Raw genomic sequence first — 18,757 nt, forward strand, 5'->3', positions numbered from 1 at the left:
TTTAAATTAATGCGTTATCTATCAGTCTGTATTTAATAAAGCTAACTCTCAAGTGACAGAGCCAAATTTTTTCTTTTTTTTTTTTCTTTTTCCTGAGACAGGTCTTGCCCTGTCATCCAGGCTGGAGTGCAATGGATCTTGGATCATTGCAACCTCCACCTCCCAGGCTCAAGCGATCCTCCTGCCTCAGCCTCCCAAGTAGCTGGGACTACAGATATGTGCCACCACGCTTGGTTAGTTTTTGCATTTTGGGTAGAAACGGGGTTTCACCATGTTGCCTAGGCTGGTCTGGAACTCCTGGGCTCAAGTGATCCTCCCGCCTTGGCCTCCCAAAGTGCTGGGATTACAGGCATGAGCCACCAAGCCTGGCCCCAAAGCAAAATTTTCTGTCATCTGACAGCATCTGCCTTTTACGCCTCAGAAGACAAATCATGGCAAATAGGCAGGGGCACAGAGCACTGGGGAAAACACAAACCAGGGGGTCACAGAAAACCTGGAGGATTTGCTCTATCACTGAGGAGCTGCTCAGTGCATGCAAAACAACATGAAGCAACAGGGCCCAACTCACTCCCAGAAACAAGGCTCTTACAGCCTTGTAACCCAGAAATCCCTATAACTTCCCTGAAAAAACTGCAGAGATCTAAGAAAGATATTGTGGAGGCACATAACATTATGATCTCTAACCATCCCTGGACATGTCCCAACACAGGAATACACCACACAGGCTGTCAGGCCCGTGGCATCACCCTGGGCTCACCGGCTCAGGGGTGGATCATCAGGGCTGGTGCCTGGGGCTGGGTATGGTGCACAGCTGTCATCCACAGGGGTGGTTGGGGATGGGCAGGGCAGGTACACTGCACTCCACAGCATCAGGTTACGCACATGGCACACAGGGTACAGCACCTGAGGAGGGGGGAGGACACAGGTTTAAATAGGTCCCAATAAGTCTTCTAGGATGTCTGGAAATGAGGATCAAGAGCAAGCACCCAGCTGGAATACCAAACAGGGCTGACCGGATCTCCACAAAGCAGCAGCACCAATGGATACAGGTCTATCCCAAGAGGACCAATACACGACTAGACATTTTACATGGCCAATATTTTTCACCTAAGAGCCTCTTGAGAGCATGAAAATCTAAAATATTTTTTTAGATCCCTTTCTCATTATAGCTATTTCTTGGGTCACCTTCAATGTCTGACTTTCATCAGCTTGATTTGTTGCTTTTACTGCCTAAGAAAGTGAGTCATTCTATTAGATGCTGATTGTCCATCTCGCTGGCACAAAAGCTTGGCTTCAAAAAACACTGTCAAACCCATTTTATAGGATCATTTAAATTAATCATGTGAAAAGGAAATTTTTCTGCTGTATTGTTACTTCCTCAGAAGGCACACTGAAGGGGAGAAACAAGCAGTCAGCTTAAATCTTTTCTGTGATTACTTAAATGTAATAAGAACCATATAAATAATCCAGGAAATCAATATAAACTCTGATTAGCCTCCTTTTGACTTCTTTAGGGTTTAAGATACATTCTGACAAAGACAATATTACTATGAAACTGACACATATGTCTATGTGCCTCCTTTTCTCTGCTTAACAGAAGGTATTCATTTCTTCAGGGAACAAAGTCTTAAAGGGCCTGCCAGCTCTTCATGTGAGCAGAGAATCACACAGACAGACAGACACACACACACACCAATGTCAAACACAGTTTACTGTTCTGAGAGAAGCTATGGTGGGTATCATTGTTTATTGACACTGGGAGGGTGCTGGGGGCCTGGTGGCAGCTCCTTCTGAGCTATCAGTGCATCAGGAAGCAACTTAAGTGCCTCTCCCATAAGACAGAACATGCTAGAAATAAGCTCTGGAGGCAGTGCCAAAAAAGATTCATGTCTAGGGTGGCAAAGTAGAGATCTGTGTTAAATCAAACCACCCTCAGCAAGTAGTCATCAGAAACAGGTCAGAGTACTATCAGAAGCAGGACTTCCTCAGGACAGAATCATAAGGGAAAAATGGAATCAGTCCATCCAGAGATAGAGAGGCCTTCACAAAAACAGTCACTACTCAAAAAGGCTCTCATATGTAACCAACCCCAAATTCCTTCTGCTGATCACAGTGGAAAGGCTGAAGGATACATACGGCTTCTGACTGAGAGGAATACAGTAGGTTTTTGAAAGCCTTGTTGCCAGCCCGAAGAAGTGACCACACGGAACATGTCCGTTCCTGAGTATGCTTCTCCCCTCTCTCCTTGGCATTGTTGCACAGGAATGTTCCAAAGAGGCAGGAATAGGTATGCTGTACCAGTTTCACCTATGGGATTCCAATAAAGCATAAATTAAGCAATCAGGCATGCATACTCTGAGAAATCAGCTCAGCCGAGCCACCTTATCCTGACATCCCTAAGAACACTTCAATTTACTCTGTTAGGATGGGGAACCCAGTGAGCCATGCAGTAGCCTCCTCCTCCTCACACCACCAATTCCAGGACCCAACCACCTGAGTCAGACAGGTTGTTGGTACCCCCATTCCTCTTAGCTTCCCTGATAAATAGTCTGAGATTCTGAATTAACAGCCACCCTCACAAGCGCCAGAGCATATGAACAGGGTACAGGAGCACGTCCGTGTACAACTCAAGTCTGAGCTGAGAGTATACTTGTAAAACTACTTGTTCATTCGACAAATTATTGAGCATTTCACATGCCCCAAATATGACTAAGGTGCTAGACATGCAGCAATGACCAGCAAATTCTTCTGCCCTGATGGAGCTTGCTCTAGTCATAGGTGAAGAGTGACCAGTGCTATGGAGAACAAGGCAGACTGAGATGGACAGGACATGTATGAGGCAGTACAGGATGGCCTCACTGGCTGGTACCCAATGGACATGAAAGAGCAGGCATGTGGGTATCTGAGGGGAAGCACTCCAGGCAGAGGCAACCACATGTGCAATGGCTTTGAGGTAAGCACATGCTTGCAATTTCTGAGGTACAGCAAGGAGGCCAGTGTGACTAAACGAGATTGCACAAGAAGGAGAATGGTAGGAAATAAACCTAGAGAGGTAGCCTCTAGGAAGGCCCTGGAAGGCCACTTTAAGGACTTTGGCTTTTACTTTGTGTAAAATGTAACTAGAGGTTTTTAAGCAAAGGAATGACACAGCCTGTCTTATGTTTTAGAAGAGACTCTATGCTGGGATGACTCAACTGGGGCAGATGATGGTGGCTTCAACCAGTGTGGTACCAGTAAAGGTGGCAATAAATAATCATGTTTTAGATATATCTTGAAAGCAGAGCTGCAGAATCTGACTAAATGTGAAAGAGGGAGGGAGTGAGGGAGGGAAGGAGGAAGGGAGGGAGGGAGGGAGGGAAGGAGGAAGGGAGGGAGGGAGGGAGGGAAGGAGGAAGGGAGGGAAGGAGGAAGGGAGGGAGGGAGGAAGGGAGGGAGGGAGGAAAGGAGGGAGAAAAGGAAGGAGGAAGGGAGGGAAGGAGGGAAGAAAGGGAGGGAAGAAAGAAGGGAGGCAGGGAGGGAGGCAGGGAGGAAGGAGACTTGACGATGACAAAGAATTTTGCCCCAAACAAAAGGAGGGATGGAAATACCATATGGTGAGAGAGAAGACTTCTGGAAGATCAAGTTTGGAAGATCAAGTTTTATGGTGAGGAAACACAGAAATCAAGAATTAAGTTTTGGACAGGCATAGTGACTCATGCCTGTAATACCAGCATTTTGGGAGGCCGGGGTGGGAGGATACTGTTTGAGCCCAGGTGTTTGAGACCTGCCTGGGCAACAAAGCAAGACCCCATCTCTTAGGAGAAAAAAAAACAAACAAAACATCAGTCAGGCACAGTGGTGCGCACCTGCAGTCCCAGCTACTCAGGAAACTAAGGCGAGAAGATCACTTGATCCTGGGAGTTCAAGGCTGCAGTGAGCTGTGTTTGCACCACTATACTCCAGCCTGGGGGACAGAGTGAGATGCTGTCTCCAAAAAGAAGAATCAAGTTTTGAATTTATTAAGTCTGAAATAACATTAAGACAGCCAAGTAGAGATACCTAGTAGTCACAGATAGATATGTGACTCCGAAATGACGAGGTCTAAGCTGAAGGTGTATAAATGTGGGACTCATCAGCACACCATCTGTAGATGGCAATTAAAGCCACGAGAATGGATGAAATACTTAGAAGTGTAGATGGAGAAGCAGCCTGGAGGCTGAGCAATGGGGCATTCCAACATTTAGAACTGGGGAGAGGAGGCTGGGTGTCGAAGCTTACGCCTGTAATTCTTTGGGTAACCAAGGTGGGAGGATCACTTATCAGGAGGTTTGAGACCAGCCTGAGCAACACAGCGAGACTCCATGTCTATTTACAAAAAATTTTTAAAACTAGCCAGGCATGTTGGCATGTGCCTGTGGTCCCAGCTACTGGGGAGGCTGAGGTGGGAGAATCCCTTGATCCCAGGAGTTTGAGGATGCAGTGAGTTATGATCACACTTCTGCACTCCAGTCTGGGTGACACAGTGAGACACTATCTCAAAAAAAAAAAAAAAAAAAACCTGGAGGGATTAAGAGGAATCAGCAAAGGAGGCAGAAACAACCCAGTAAGGTAAAAGGAGAACTAAGAGCAAGCAAGTACTAGAAGTCAACTGAAGAAAGCATTTCAAGGGAGTGGTTAAACTGTGCCAAATGGTAATGACGGATCGAAGAGATGAAGACAGAACTTATCACTGGATTGGTGACATGAAGGTCACTGGTCATTTTAACAAGAGCAGCTTTGGTAAAGCAGTAGGGTGAATGCCTGATTGAAGTGGGTTTAAGAGAATGGAAAGAGGAATTTGAGATAGCAAGGGCAGAAAACTTGAGGAGCTCTGCTATAAAGGGGAATAAGAGCAATGGGATGATAGTTAGAGGTAAATGCAGGACCAAGAATGGGTTTTGAAAAATGAGAGACACTACACATTTTAAGCTGAAACCCATTTCTGGTAGAGAGGGAAATGCACTGACGCAGAAGGCAGAGAGGAGAAATGCTGGAGCCAGCCAGTGCAGCAGATGAGAGGAGATGAGAGCTGGTATACAAATGGACAGAGGGGGCTGGAAGAGGGCAGGGACAGTGAACCCTCCAACAAAAGAGAGGGTGGAGAGAGTGTGAGACAGACATAGGGGGTCTGGTAGACAGACTGGAGGGAGCATGGTCCAGACATTCTGATTGCTTCTATTTCTAACTGCTATTTAGGGTTTCTACCATCCCTTTAAAAATAAGTTTAAAAACAACACAAGGACTTCATGCAAACCTGGTATACCTCTTTTTGAAAAATAGCAAAACTAAAAAAAAAAAAGTAACAGGAAAAAAATCATCTCTATTAAATTCTGCAAGAGGCAGCACAGTTTCATGTGAGAACTGGCCCACTAACATTTGTACTGACCCTCCTGCAAATCGAGAACATCCCCAAAATGAAGAAACTCACAAGGAATGCTTCATTGAACTCAAAAGAGCAAGGAAATTGCCTCTGAAGCTGATGAACACAGTCAAGCCACTGCAGAAACACTGGGCAACGTTCATTCAGATCATCCGAGTTCTCCCCATGACCACACCGGTCAGCAAATTTATGGCCAAAATCCAGCCACTCCATTTCCACGAGGACCTGGAAACCCTGCAGGGAAGCATCCAGGAGAGACCATTTGTGCTAGACTATCCCGACTGTGACAGTCCTAAGCCTGGTGTCACAGAAAGCAATCCCCTCTAACAGCCTCCCAGAAAGCCCACCTGGCCTTGCCCTTTGGTGGAAGGCTCCAATCCTGATGAGGCACACACTTAGGGAAATTTCCCAATTCTCTGAACTCCATTCCATGATCACTGAAATGGTACTGACTGCGTTTAAGCCCTTCTTGAATGTGTATTTTTAGCCTCTTGTGTTCACTATATAAAAGCCACACTTGTCCCCTAAATTTCTCTTTTAACATTTCTGCCTCTAGTGTTACACTTACAAAGTCAAGTTTGTAAGATCCTTCTACACCCCAGGTTTAATAAATATTTGTGTATATTTTAGGGTACGTTATGATTTTTCTTTCATCTTTAACCCAACAGATGGTTATTTCAGGTAGAGCTGCTTCTCCACAGAACACTCTGTGTCAACATCTAGCATGCCAAGATCCTTTTCCAGATGCCTTATTTTCCTGAGGTAGCTAAAAACTTTTACAAGTAGACAGACTGCAAAGGAAAATGTGTCTATATTCTCAATACCTTGTTACCCATCATCTGCCCCATTTTAAGAGGTGCAAGAACTGTGGGAGGAACCACCACAATTTAGCTCATGGTATAAAGGACCAATGATCAAAACAGAAATTTCACTTTCTTTAACCTACTCACCACTCCCAAAAACTGGTATCACTCCTAAGACGTCTCCCCAGCTCATCCTGAAGTACCAACCCCTCCCATTTGGATGCGCTCACCTCTATGGTTCGGTAATAAGGGTCCAGCAAGAGCTTAGCCAATGCCACAATCTGGGGGGTGCGGTCCCAGCCATCTGAGCAGTGCACTAGCACCGGCCGCTGATCCTGATCCACAGCATGCACTACCAGAAGCGCTGATTTCAGAAGCACAGACAAGTGATGGAGCCATTTTGTGCTTTCAAGAGCTGATAGCCAACTATAAAAACAGGAGAGGATTAGAAAATGCTGATATTTATGATTTACTGCATCATGCTCAATGATTGTCAAATTAAAAAGTAATTCCCAAAGATTTCTCTCTCCAAATATAACACTGCCAAAACAAAAAAAATCTGTGTGTTCATAAAGCATGTCTTAGGGTGAGGCCCAAGCCCTACTATACAATAGAGAAGAGCCTTAGACATAGGGGCTACAATTAATAGGATGACCTTTTGTTCTAAAATCTGTATGGATGATTTCCCAGACAAAATATTTGACATTTTTCAGTCCATGGTATAAGGAAAGTAGCTCTTTCTGGAATCTTCTCCTGAATAAAATGTAGCCACTGCTGAGATGTAAAACAGAAGATACTTAATCACCAGCAACTATGCCCAACAAGTTCTCAAAAAAAAAAGTTTAAGAAAAACTCATAAATACAAAAATATCTATGAGACATAAGCTGGATGCTGTATACAAGAATGGTATACACAACACTGCCTATGACCCAGACTGTAACACCTACCACTGTTTAATTCTTTAATGTTTACTAAAACCAGACGGGCCAATCTGATAATTTATTCTCATACAAATTAGTACACCAATGGCCACACACTGTTGCTGGGCTTAACACAGACTGGATTCAGCAGGGATCTAGGAGAACTTTTTTTTGAAAGACCTTTAGGGGCTGGGCGCAGTGGCTCACGCCTGTAATCCCAGCACTTTGGGAGGCTGAGGTGGGCGGATCACTTGAGGTCAGGAGTTCCAGACCAGCCTGGCCAACATGGTGAAACCCCGTCTCTACTAAAAATACAAACATTAGCTGGGCGTAGTGGTGCATGCCTGTAATCTCAGCTACTCAGGAGGCTGAGGCAGGTGAAATCGCTTGAACCCGGGAGGCGGAGGTTGCAGTGAGCTGAGACTGGGCCACTGCACTCCAGCCTGGAGGACAGAGCGAGACTCCATCTCATTTTAGGAGTATCAGATAGCAACAGCTGCCCCTTGGGAGTAATCACAAGCTAATCACACTTGCTTTTTAAACCGTGTTGACATTTTGTTTCTTGTGCTTTCCCTCACCCCTCCCAATCCCTAAGAAAGAGTTCTGATTTTTCCCAAATGTGATCAGATTTGTAGTTAAGATCACAAGTCAAGCCTTTCAAACGCTGAGTCAGAGGAAGAAACAAACACTTCTGTCAGGGGACTCTGGGAAGGCTATAAAGGCCTACTAAACCCTGTGGAATAAGTATGAATTTTTGGCACAGTCTAAGGAGGTGGGGGTCTTTCCAGGCAGACAACAGAATGCAGTGCATAAGTACTGGTTGTATATGGATTTGTTTGGACTACCAACCAGACTGTGACTCCTCAGATGGCTAACACTATGTCTCAGTCATAACTGTACCCAGCACAGTGCCTAGCATACAGCAGGGAGTCCCACTGTTTAATGAATTGTAAGTCTGTTACTGGTAAAAATCCAATCTTAAGACTTTCTATCTCCTAGTAGGTACCCGAGAAACATTTTTTTCCTGAAGGGTCAATTGTTTATTTTCATTCCTCACATATTCTCAAAAGGAACTAGAAGATAAGGCTTAGGAGAAAAAACACTAAATTATCTCCTAGCACCTGAAGAAATGGTAAACAAGAGAACCAGTGTGAGGTTCTTTTGAACCTAACTAAACTATTATTTAATACCAGTTGGTGTTGTCTGTGACTAACGAAGCTGTACTCCAAAATCTGCCAGCCAAGGAGGGGCTGCTGACAGACTCCCCATTCCTTTGTCCTATTCTCAACCTGCACTAGAAGCCTACCATTCCCTCATCCTCCACAGCCCCAAACACAGGCCACGGGCCTAATTACAGCTGCCCATCACTGCTACAGCTGCTTTTTATCCATGAGGGAGACTTCAGTGCAGCATGATTTGCTGCCAAATGCATAAAAGCATTACCTTTAATAAAATCCCCAAGACATTTATGTGGACCAGATGAGGGCTAATTATATCTTTTTGACTCTGATAGTTAAGAATTTTAACATATGGAGGGTATTAGAGATCATGTATTGTTGATTACATCTCTTTCATTTTATAGTCAGGAAAACTGAGATCTACAGTAGTTAACCCCTTGGCCAAGGTTACACAGTTCGTGGCCGATCTCCTGGGTCCTTAGCCAGGCTCCTTCTACATACCACGCTAGGGAAGAAAGTGCTGCTAGCTGAGACCTGGAACTGTGTAGCAAATGCAAATGGTTAATCCCCAAAGGAGGCAGCAAGCTCAATTCTCTGGTCAGGCTTTCCCCAAAGGCACTGCTTCATCCTCTGGGCTGATGACAACTATGGTGAATTTAATCATTTGCTACTGGCAGTCAATGTAAGTGGTTTAGGCAGCATCTGATTTAATAAATCAAATAAAGAATGCAGGAAAACTTGATGTGATCATGAGATCTACCGAATAGGACCCAGAGAAACAACTATGGGCTCCAGCACAAATATCAGAAAAAAGAAAATTCTGTTTTCTCTGGCACCTATCTCTGGTTTCCTGAAATAGTAAAAGAGGACTTTTAAATATTTATTTGTCCATGTTTGTTTTATAGAACATTCTTCCTAATTTATCTTGTATTCAATCAGTACCCTTGGAGGGGGTATTATTTCACCTTCCTCACTGCAAATGCCAGCCATTCATATTTAATAAGCAGTAAGAATGACAATGTTTTTAGTAAATGAGAATAGTTTAGAAACTGAAAGCAGATGTAAAAGGAACTGACCTAATGGCAAGTTTTAACCCCTTTAGAACATGACGACTAAATTCTGACTTTTCATGATAAAACATCCCAGTTCATAACAGGTTAAGTATCACTATGGGACATCAGAAACTGAAGAATTAAATTACTTTGGGCTAAAAAATGATGTGGAAGGGAAAGGTCCCAGGACCAACAGTAAGGTAATGCTTCTGTTTTGATGCTGAGATTTCTTCTGTGCTGCAGATTTAAAAACCTTTCAAATGGCTGTATTTTCTCCCAACTCTTTCTCTGTGCTGCCACATTTTTTTTTTTTTGAGACTGAGTCTGGCTCTGTCGCCCAGGCTGGAGTGCGGTGGCCGGATCTCAGCTCACTGCAAGCTCCGCCTCCCGGGTTCACGCCATTCTCCTGCCTCAGCCTCCCGAGTAGCTGGGACCACAGGCGCCCGCCACTTCGCCCGGCTAGTTTTTTGTATTTTTTAGTAGAGACGGGGTTTCATCGTGTTAGCCAGGATGGTCTCGATCTCCTGACCTCGTGATCCGCCCGTCTCGGCCTCCCAAAGTGCTGGGATTACAGGCTTGAGCCACCGCGCCCGGCCTAAATTTCTTTTTTTTTTTTTGAGACGGAGTCTCGCTCTGTCGCCCAGGCTGGAGTGCAGTGGCCGGATCTCAGCTCACTGCAACCTCCGCCTCCCGGGTTCACGCCATTCTCCGGCCTCAGCCTCCCGAGTAGCTGGGACTACAGACGCCCGCCACCTCGCCCGGCTAGTTTTTTTTTTGTATTTCTTAATAGAGACGGGGTTTCACCCTGTTAGCCAGGATGGTCTCGATCTCCTGACCTCGTGATCCGCCCGTCTCGGCCTCCAAAGTGCTGGGATTACAGGCTTGAGCCACCGCGCCCGGCCTGTGCTGCCACATTTTGGACGCAGGAAGGAAATACTTGCAGAGACTGGACTGGTAACTGAAGTTTACCAAGAAACAGAAGGAAAGACTGCTACAAATTAATTTTTTTTTTTCTTTTTTTCCCCCCTTAGTTCGAGGAAGGAAGAAAACTAATTATTTAAGAGCAATGCAAAATGAAAGCCAAGGCCAAGGACTTACTTTCCCGGATCTGGCATCTGAGTGCACAGCAACCGCAGAGACTGAAAACTCCTCCGAATAGAATGAATGTTTGCCATCCCCATAAACACAACTTCACAGTTTGGGTAATACTCTGGAGAGAGTAACAATAAAGAGAACACAAATATGTTGAATTTAAAGCCCACAAGGCCAAATCTAAAAGCAAACTGGCTATAAAACAAACCCACTGCAGCTTCTGATTAATGAAACTGAAATGTTTTGAAATGCTTAAGTATTAGCCCAATCCTTTATAATAAGAGGAAAACACTGAATTTTAGCTATCTTTTCAAAAAGGGTGAAAATGGAAGGTTAGATTTGTAAAGAAGATACTGACATAAAATAAAAGCTATTATTTTTTAAAAGGCCTACTTTGATCTCAGTTTGGCTTTACTTCTTGGGCCTTATCTAACTTGTGGCTTTGGAATCTCTTTGAAAGGAACTCAGCAGAACAATGCGTTCTCACATTCAAATTTCACCTTGGTACAGCTGCTTTCAATTTCCAGCTTAGACCACATCTGAACAAAGAGCATGGTGCCTCTGCCTGTGCCAGAGGCACTGAGGGGGGTCCCTCCTTGGGGAAAGCTAGCATTCCAACAGTAATGGTATTACAGCTCAGGACAGAGGTACCTTACTAGGGTTCTATATTTACTGCTTCAGTTTTCACCCCAGGTTTTCTAAGGAAAGGCCCTTGAGGAGTTCGCTACAAGGCCAGTGATGAGCATAGCCTCTGTCAAAGGCAACAAAAAGCTTCAGACGGCTGAGAAATTGAGCCCACTAAAGCAGCAGCTTCCAAACATGAACAAGCCTTACTACAGGGAAGATCTGCTTTCCTTATCACCTAAAAGTTGGCACAAGGAAGGAAGATTATGTGACTTCATTGCACCTCCTCCTCCATTTCTCCTCAGAAAAGAACATACAGTGTTAATCCAGAGAGAAGCTCTGGCACTCTCACGACAGGATGGATGAGGAATATGGCTTGCCACTTATTTCAAATTGAGAACTAAGTCTCAGATGGGCAAGGGCTGCAGTCACAAGGAGAAAGGATGGGGAACAAAGCACCATACACCTCACCTGGGCATTCGCAGCCTCCTCCTTTGGCTCGGTTTGCCACAGCAGCTGCATAGGAGCGAGCATCCAAGATCAAAAGCTTCTGCGGTTGGATGGCTAAACTCTCTGCTCCTGAAGCATTTGACAGAGAAGAATCTAGGGACATAGAGGGAGGGGGCATACTAAATGAGCCTGTCTCTCCCAGAACTGTGCAGAATTAGACCCACAAGCACATCTTATGGAAAGGTTCAATAAAATGAAATCCCCTAACCAAAACCCTGATACATAGGACTTTTCTCTTTAGTTTATTTTCTATGTTGCCTTCTTATGAAAGATGAGAAGGATTTATTCTCCAAAACTGACTCCCAAGGTACACATGGAGTTCACACAGTCCAATCTCTTATACTTCATTTTTTTTTTTTTTTTTTTGAGATGGAGGCTCGCGCTGTCGCCCAGGCAGGAGCTCAGTGGCGCCATCTCGGCTCACTGCAAGCTCCGCCTCCTGGGTTCACGCCATTCTCCTGCCTCAGCCTCCCGAGTAGCTGAGACTACAGGCGCCCGCCACCGTGCCCGGCTAATTTTTTGTATTTTTAGTAGAGACGGGGTTTCACCATGTTAGCCAGGATGGTCTCGATCTTCTGACCTCGTGATCCGCCCGCCTCGGCCTCCCGAAGTGCTGGGATTACAGGCGTGAGCCACCGCGCCCGGCCAACTTCATTTCTACACCTGTCGTCCTTTCATGAAGCCTGGCATTTCCTGCCATGGTCTGCAGATACTGCAAGTCCCCTATTACATACACACTCCATTTTTGTCACAATGGCAAGAAAGACAACACACACACTAATATCTTGATTGAGGTTTAAAACAAAGGGTCTTCTGATTCTCCACCAAGACCCATGACTCCTCAATCCCATCAAGTGAAGCTCTGCACATTCACTTCTATAAAAGTAAATCTATGTCCTGTAAGGAAAAGGCCATTTCAAGAACAGGTTCTTAGATGCTATAAAAATTATTGCCATGGGTCCAGGGAGCACCTTACCGAACTCCACGTCAGAAAGGTCTCCCCCATTGGGAAAGTCTCGAGAAGTATTTCTAGTTGACAGCTTGCTGCCACTCGATCGGGAGTCAGAGGCACAAGCTTTGGCTACTGATTGTACCAGATGCTCATCATCTGCATTTCGCCAGCCCCACCAGCTAACCTCTGGCTGTCCACAGCGGGCAATGACAGCTCCATTGCTTTGGTGCCTGTGTGAGAAATAAGAGACAACAACTGTACCCATTCAGATGCTCTCTGTACTCATACAAAATAGATTTTAAGTGCCTTAATGAATAGTCTAATTCTAGGTAAGTGTTAGGTCAGCTTCAAGTCTTCTCAGTATTAAAGAGGGTAGAAATCTTACACAACCAACAAGAACAACAAAACCTGTGTGTCTTTCTCAATGATCGTAACATCACAGAGATCCCTGTAAAGTTACCAAAAAATGACTAACGGATCAGGCAGGGAGGCTCACATTGCAATCCCAGCACTCTGACAGGCTGAGGCAGGAGGATTGCTTGAGCCCAGGAGTTTCAAGACCAGCCTGAGCAACTGAGTGAAAACCCATCTTTATAAAAAAGTTTTTACAAATTAGCCGGGCATGGTAGCACATGCCTATAGTCGCAGCTACTCAGGAGGCTGAGGTGGAAGGATCCCTTGAACCCAGAAGGCTGAAGCTGCAAAAAGCTATGATTGTGCCACTGCACTCCAGCACTCCAGCTTGGGTGACAGAGCAAGACTCCATTTCCAAAAACCGACAAAAAAAATTAATGCGTACTCTTAGCAAAAATAAACATTCGTAACTTAATCTACAGATACTACACTAATTCTGCTACCCAATAGTGAAATCTGCTACCTTTTTAATACTGAACCAAGAGCCTGCCTCTGGGAATAAAACATTTACCTGGCCCACAGTGAATTGCTTTACAAAAATCCTTTACAAAAAAAAATACTGAGATTTCATGAGTCACAAACTGCTCTTATAATAGGCAGATAGCTCAATGAGCCAGCTACCCTTCCTAGGGCTCACAGAAAGAGAAGAAGAGCATCAACCTCAGAAAACCATACTCTGACATATCCTTTTCCAATAAGACAGACCAGAAATTACAGTCTACTTTAAGGTGCTATTAAAACCCAGACTTTTCCTAATTAGGCAATTTTAACCAATAAAAAGTTAGAAAACTTCTATTACTCGGCAGTAAAGAGCAATGAAGTTCTGATACAGGCTAGAACACTGATGAACCTCAAATATGTTATGCCAAGTGAAAGTCAGTCAGTCACAAAAGGCAACTTATTGTATGAAAATTTACATGAAATATCCAGAATAGGCAAATCTATAAAGACCGTAGATTTGTGCATGTGGTGACTATTATAAACTCTTAGTTACTTAAGGGAGCTTGCCTAATTCTAAGTTGGGGTTACTTATAACGATTATGTTTCTATATAAAACTGAAGCACTCTATGTTTTAGTAGCAGGGGCTTTATCCATTGGACATCTTAATTATTCAGGGCTAGGGTGATTGGGTGCCCTGTGAATGGGTTTTTTGGGACGATGAAAATGTACTACAATTTGTTTTTAATCCTAAAGCTCACAAATAAATTAAATTTGGCACTAATCAAATTCCACTGAAATCACCAGTTTGCTTGTAGTTTTTAAATCCTCCCTCCCTACGAGACAAGTAGCTATAAGTACTTGTGTATTGCCAACATGCTCAACTGGTTCACGTGTTGAATGGGGCCAAAACAGAAAAAAATCTCAAGGATTCCTTATAAAATGACTCCTAGCAAATAACAGGCACTGGGCAACCACTGAGCTGAATGACTCCAAACCATGCACAAGAGGCTGGTTGGGCCTTTCCTGAGCACCCTCTTCTTCAATGCTTCCCAGCGATACCCAAGAGGAGCAGTAGGTGGCACTCTTCAGCCTGGATCTTGGGTTTTAGGGGCCACTGCACATTACAGGAGCTATTGGATTTCAACTGGGCTATTGCAATAAACAATTATGTTTTCTGCAGTCTAAAATGCTTCAGACAACATGAAAGATAACTCAAACGCTACGGTTAAAAAATCACTGAAGGAATGCATTCCTATCACTAACAGAACCAGGCAAAGTATAAAAATTATGATGTCCAACAGATAAAGCCCTCACTACTAAAATCGAGAATGCTTCGATTTTACATAGAAACATAATTGTTTTAAGTAACCCCAACTTAGCTTTAGGCAAGCTCCCTTAAGTAACTAGGAGTTTATAATAATTACCACATGCACAAACGAAAAAGTTGCGAACTGCACTACAGATGGGCACCCCTCACACCATCTTGCTGTTGTTACAGCAATCTCTGCCTTCAGTAATAAATCCAATTAAGTGCTCTCTCATCACAGTAGGACAAAGCCCTAATCAAGCACTGGTTCAGCATGGTGCTGTCAAGTAACTCCTGCTGGCAATCTCAGGAATCATGACCCAGTCTACAGACAACTAAATACAGGAAATGGATGTCAAGAGTCACAGGTATCCTGCCTCCTAGGCTGGCAAAGCAGAGCATGGTGGAGGGTCCCAAACATTATTCCACACACCCCTTACAAAGCTCCCAAATAATACAGCAACCCAGTTTGGATCTTAGCAATACAAGACACATGTTCTGAGACAGAGTCCAGTTCCAGGAAACCTGCCTGATTTTGCATGGATTACTACACCAAGAACTTTAACTTCTGATCTTTTGAAAGACTTCTCTGAAAAACTGCAAATAAAAATTTTCATTTATATATCCCCTTGTGTCTCTAGAAAAAGGGGGGAAAACCTAGGGTGCATGCCCTCTAGAATAAATTTTAGAAGGGAAAAAAAGGCTTCCATTTTTATTACATTCTAAGAAGTTTTTCTTCAACCAGCCCTCTTAAGTTTCTCTTCCCAAAGGGAGAATTCACCTAAAGCCTCTTATTCTGCCAATGAGAGTACCTTACCCCTTTTGGTCAAAGTCAGCAAGCCCCGCAAATGCCAGGGCTGCTGACCTAACACAGCTGTTGGCCAGAGCAGCAACTGGCTGCTTTCCCCATTCCAGCTGAGCTGATCATTGATAAGACTCATAAATCCCTTCAGCTTTCACTACTCTCTAGTTCCTGTAGCATGCTTACCACTTGAATGACAGGTAAATTTGGTGACTGACTTTTCTAGGACTGTCTGAAAACAACAGTGATGAGAATTGAGACTGAAAACGTAATGGGTTCCACTGGGCCAAAGCAAATACTTTTCCATCTCTCTCCATTCAGAGTGGGTATCAGAATTTGCCTTTAGTAGACTAAATGAACAAGCTGGTTACCTCTGCAGGAATTCCACAAGGAGACAAATCCCTTCCTACAATCTCAATATTTCAGTGGAATGAAGTTTCTAACTGTAAGCCACTGGATTGGCCCAACTCAGGGAGAGTCCAAAAAGCCGGCAAACTGGGAAAATGAAATGGAGAACGAAAACATTACAAAGAGATGACATCCAAAACATTTCCAGAATAAGAAGGAAGGACTTCTTTAAAACTTAAGAGGATTCTGTAAGAACTGAGATATTCACTGAATTATAAAAGCAGCACTCAAGAGATATAACCTAATCCAAATGTTGGTACAGAAGCTCAGTGTTTATAGGCCCTCATTCAGAACCAGAACAGATCTACAAAACAAGAATTATCATTCCCATTGTATTAATTAGGAACAGACTGAAGTCAGTTAGGGAATTTATTCAAGGTGCCTTAGCAAGGAGTGTAAGAATATACCTGAACTCAGACCTGTGACTCCAAAATCTGTGCTCCATCACCACGCCACCATCCCCATCTAGAACTTGCATCCCTTGGCTCTCATGCCTCTGATCACTGAAATCTTCTATCTAGTCATGCCCCAGTCTTCTTCTCTAAATGCTTCCTCTTGAAACAGAGTTCTTCCACATGTCAAAGTTTCAACCACAAAGACAATCAGAGCTAACTCAACTCTATATTCCCAATGATCACTTTCAGAGACTCATCTCTCAATCCAAAAGCCCTGCTAACAGCTGAAACTAAATGCTTAGTAAGCACATTAGCTTCACAGAATGTCAGAAGGATGTTGAAATAGCAAGTCCAGCCACTTTACAACTAAAACTTCCTTAGCTGTTTCAAATGAACTACCAGCTAGTGTTCTGAATGCAGTCAGTACTGATGTGTTACTGTAGGAGAAGCTTTAGCAATAAGGAAGTACAGCCTTGCCTAGCAAGTTCTCTGAACCCTCCCCACCCTCCCCACCCTTCCCAGGTTAGCAGCAGCAGCAGCAGAGGCAGCAGACCATATGTAGCAGGCAGCAGCACCAGCCCAAGCTGGGACTGGTTCAGTTTAACTTACCTGTAGACGACGGCAGGGATGCGCTTCCAGGACCTGAAACTTGCTACACTTTCTAGTTCTTTGTCAGTGATCCAGGCAGGCACTATGAGCTCTTGAGGATAGCTACCACATAATCTAAAGAGAAGATGAGAAGTGGGGAGAGTCAAGGGGAGATGAGAGGGAGAGAGAAAAGGGGAGAGAGAGACACTAGGTGAGCCAGCATAAGGATGATGATCTCACTGCCACAGAGCCAGTTAAAGGCAATGAGGTGCTTTATTTGAGTTTTGGTCTCCTCAACAGAATGGATTACCTTAAGTGTGTTTTGTTTTGTTTTGTTGCCTTAAATGTTTACTTATGTGTATATAACAAGTGATACTATTTTGGATTGTTCCACTTGATGCTACCTTTTGGCTATCAATGAAAATAAAAGGGAGACAAGGGTCAGTCTCTTTATACTTCATTACAATTCTTCTGCTGTAACAAGTACACACGTTATTTCTAAATACATGAGCACCCAGTCCAATTACAGAACTGAAAGTCTGTGTCAGCTCTACTAGACCCTCAAGGAAGGACAAAAGCCCACAACTTCACATTTCCAGAGACTTCACAGGATTAACTCATTCTTTGATTTGAACCACACAGGGTGTGGTCCTTATAGGTAACAGGTGCAGCTATGGGTATGCAAAACCAATACAAGCCAGCCTATTTGCATACGCAGCCTCAGTCCCATTGAACCAGGTTAGTAATGTGACTAAGTTATTAATCATAATTTCCATAAAACATACTTCAGAACAAATTACACTCGGAGCTAGGGGGTAAGCTTTCTTTTAATTAGGGAAGATCCTAGCTGCAGTCAAGCTAGTATTCTGGGAAGCAATACTTCCGACACATTTTTACTTATAGGACAATGTCTCTCTCTGGATAATCCAATCTTCTTTTTTCAATAGTGAAGGCAATAAGGCCTTTAATCCAAATCCTAAAACACACAAACTCCACCAACACCACCAACCCCCTGCCCCAGCCTATCCTATACATAGGGGAAAGCACAGAAAAACACAAAATGGCTTAGGTGTTGGGGGTTTTGATCATTTTGCACTAAATCTCTCCCGTTCTCAACTTCCAGAAGATTAAGTCTCAGGAATTTAAAAGCCACTGAACAAAGAGAATGTCTATGACTAAGAGTAGCCATACAAATCTATTCACAAACTCCTAAAAATAAGCTGGGACCCAGTAATGACGGTTAATATCTAACCATAAATCTCATTCCCTTCAGTATGTATTAAACTCAAGAGTAAATTTGGCTCTCACTCTTCCCTTGTAGTAGGAAGAACTTTCAACATCCTATTGTTTCCCATCCGACCTCCTCGTTTTGTCTTATGGTGGTGATAACATCCTAAAGACTGGTTCTGAGGTATAACTGGTAAACTCCTTGGGACAGTTTTGCTCTGTTACCTGGGCTAGAGAGCAGTGGAGTGGTCATGGCTCACAGCAGCCTCAACCTCCTGAGCTCAAACAACTCTCCCACTTTAGCCTCCCCAGTAGCTGGGACTACAGGCATGCACCACCATGCCTAGTTGATTTTTTTTTCTTTTTTTGAGACAGAGTCTCGCTCTGTCGCCCAGGGTGGAGTGCAGTGGCGTAATCTAGGCTCACTACAAGCTCCGCCTCCCAGGTTCACACCATTCTCCTGCCTCAGCCTCCCAAGTAGCTGGGACTACAGGCGCCCACCACCGCACCCGGCTAATTTTTTGTATTTTTAAGTAGAGATGGGGTTTCATCATGTTAGCCAGGATGGTCTCGATCTCCTGACCTCGTGATCCGCCCGCCTCGGCCTCCCAAAGTGCTGGGATTAGAGGCATGAGCCCACCGTGC

At 44.0% G+C, this 18,757-nt stretch overlaps 1 protein-coding gene across 2 annotated transcripts in view; it reads right to left on the reverse strand.

The window, feature by feature from the left end:
* MTMR3 (myotubularin related protein 3) overlaps positions 1 to 18,757 on the reverse strand; it is a 142,863-nt gene that overhangs the window by 9,020 nt on the left and 115,086 nt on the right. For both annotated transcript variants that reach the window (XM_025399068.1, XM_025399069.1), the window contains exons 9-16: positions 16,907 to 17,020; positions 12,555 to 12,760; positions 11,540 to 11,671; positions 10,451 to 10,562; positions 6,432 to 6,627; positions 5,447 to 5,632; positions 2,137 to 2,307; positions 758 to 903 (exon numbers count right to left, since the gene is read on the reverse strand). In XM_025399068.1, the coding sequence (XP_025254853.1) occupies positions 758 to 903; positions 2,137 to 2,307; positions 5,447 to 5,632; positions 6,432 to 6,627; positions 10,451 to 10,562; positions 11,540 to 11,671; positions 12,555 to 12,760; positions 16,907 to 17,020 (1,263 nt within the window). The remainder of the gene's footprint in view (positions 1 to 757; positions 904 to 2,136; positions 2,308 to 5,446; positions 5,633 to 6,431; positions 6,628 to 10,450; positions 10,563 to 11,539; positions 11,672 to 12,554; positions 12,761 to 16,906; positions 17,021 to 18,757) is intronic.

Source organism: Theropithecus gelada, chromosome 10 (genome assembly GCF_003255815.1).
Source record: "Theropithecus gelada isolate Dixy chromosome 10, Tgel_1.0, whole genome shotgun sequence".
NCBI lineage: Eukaryota > Metazoa > Chordata > Mammalia > Primates > Cercopithecidae > Theropithecus > Theropithecus gelada.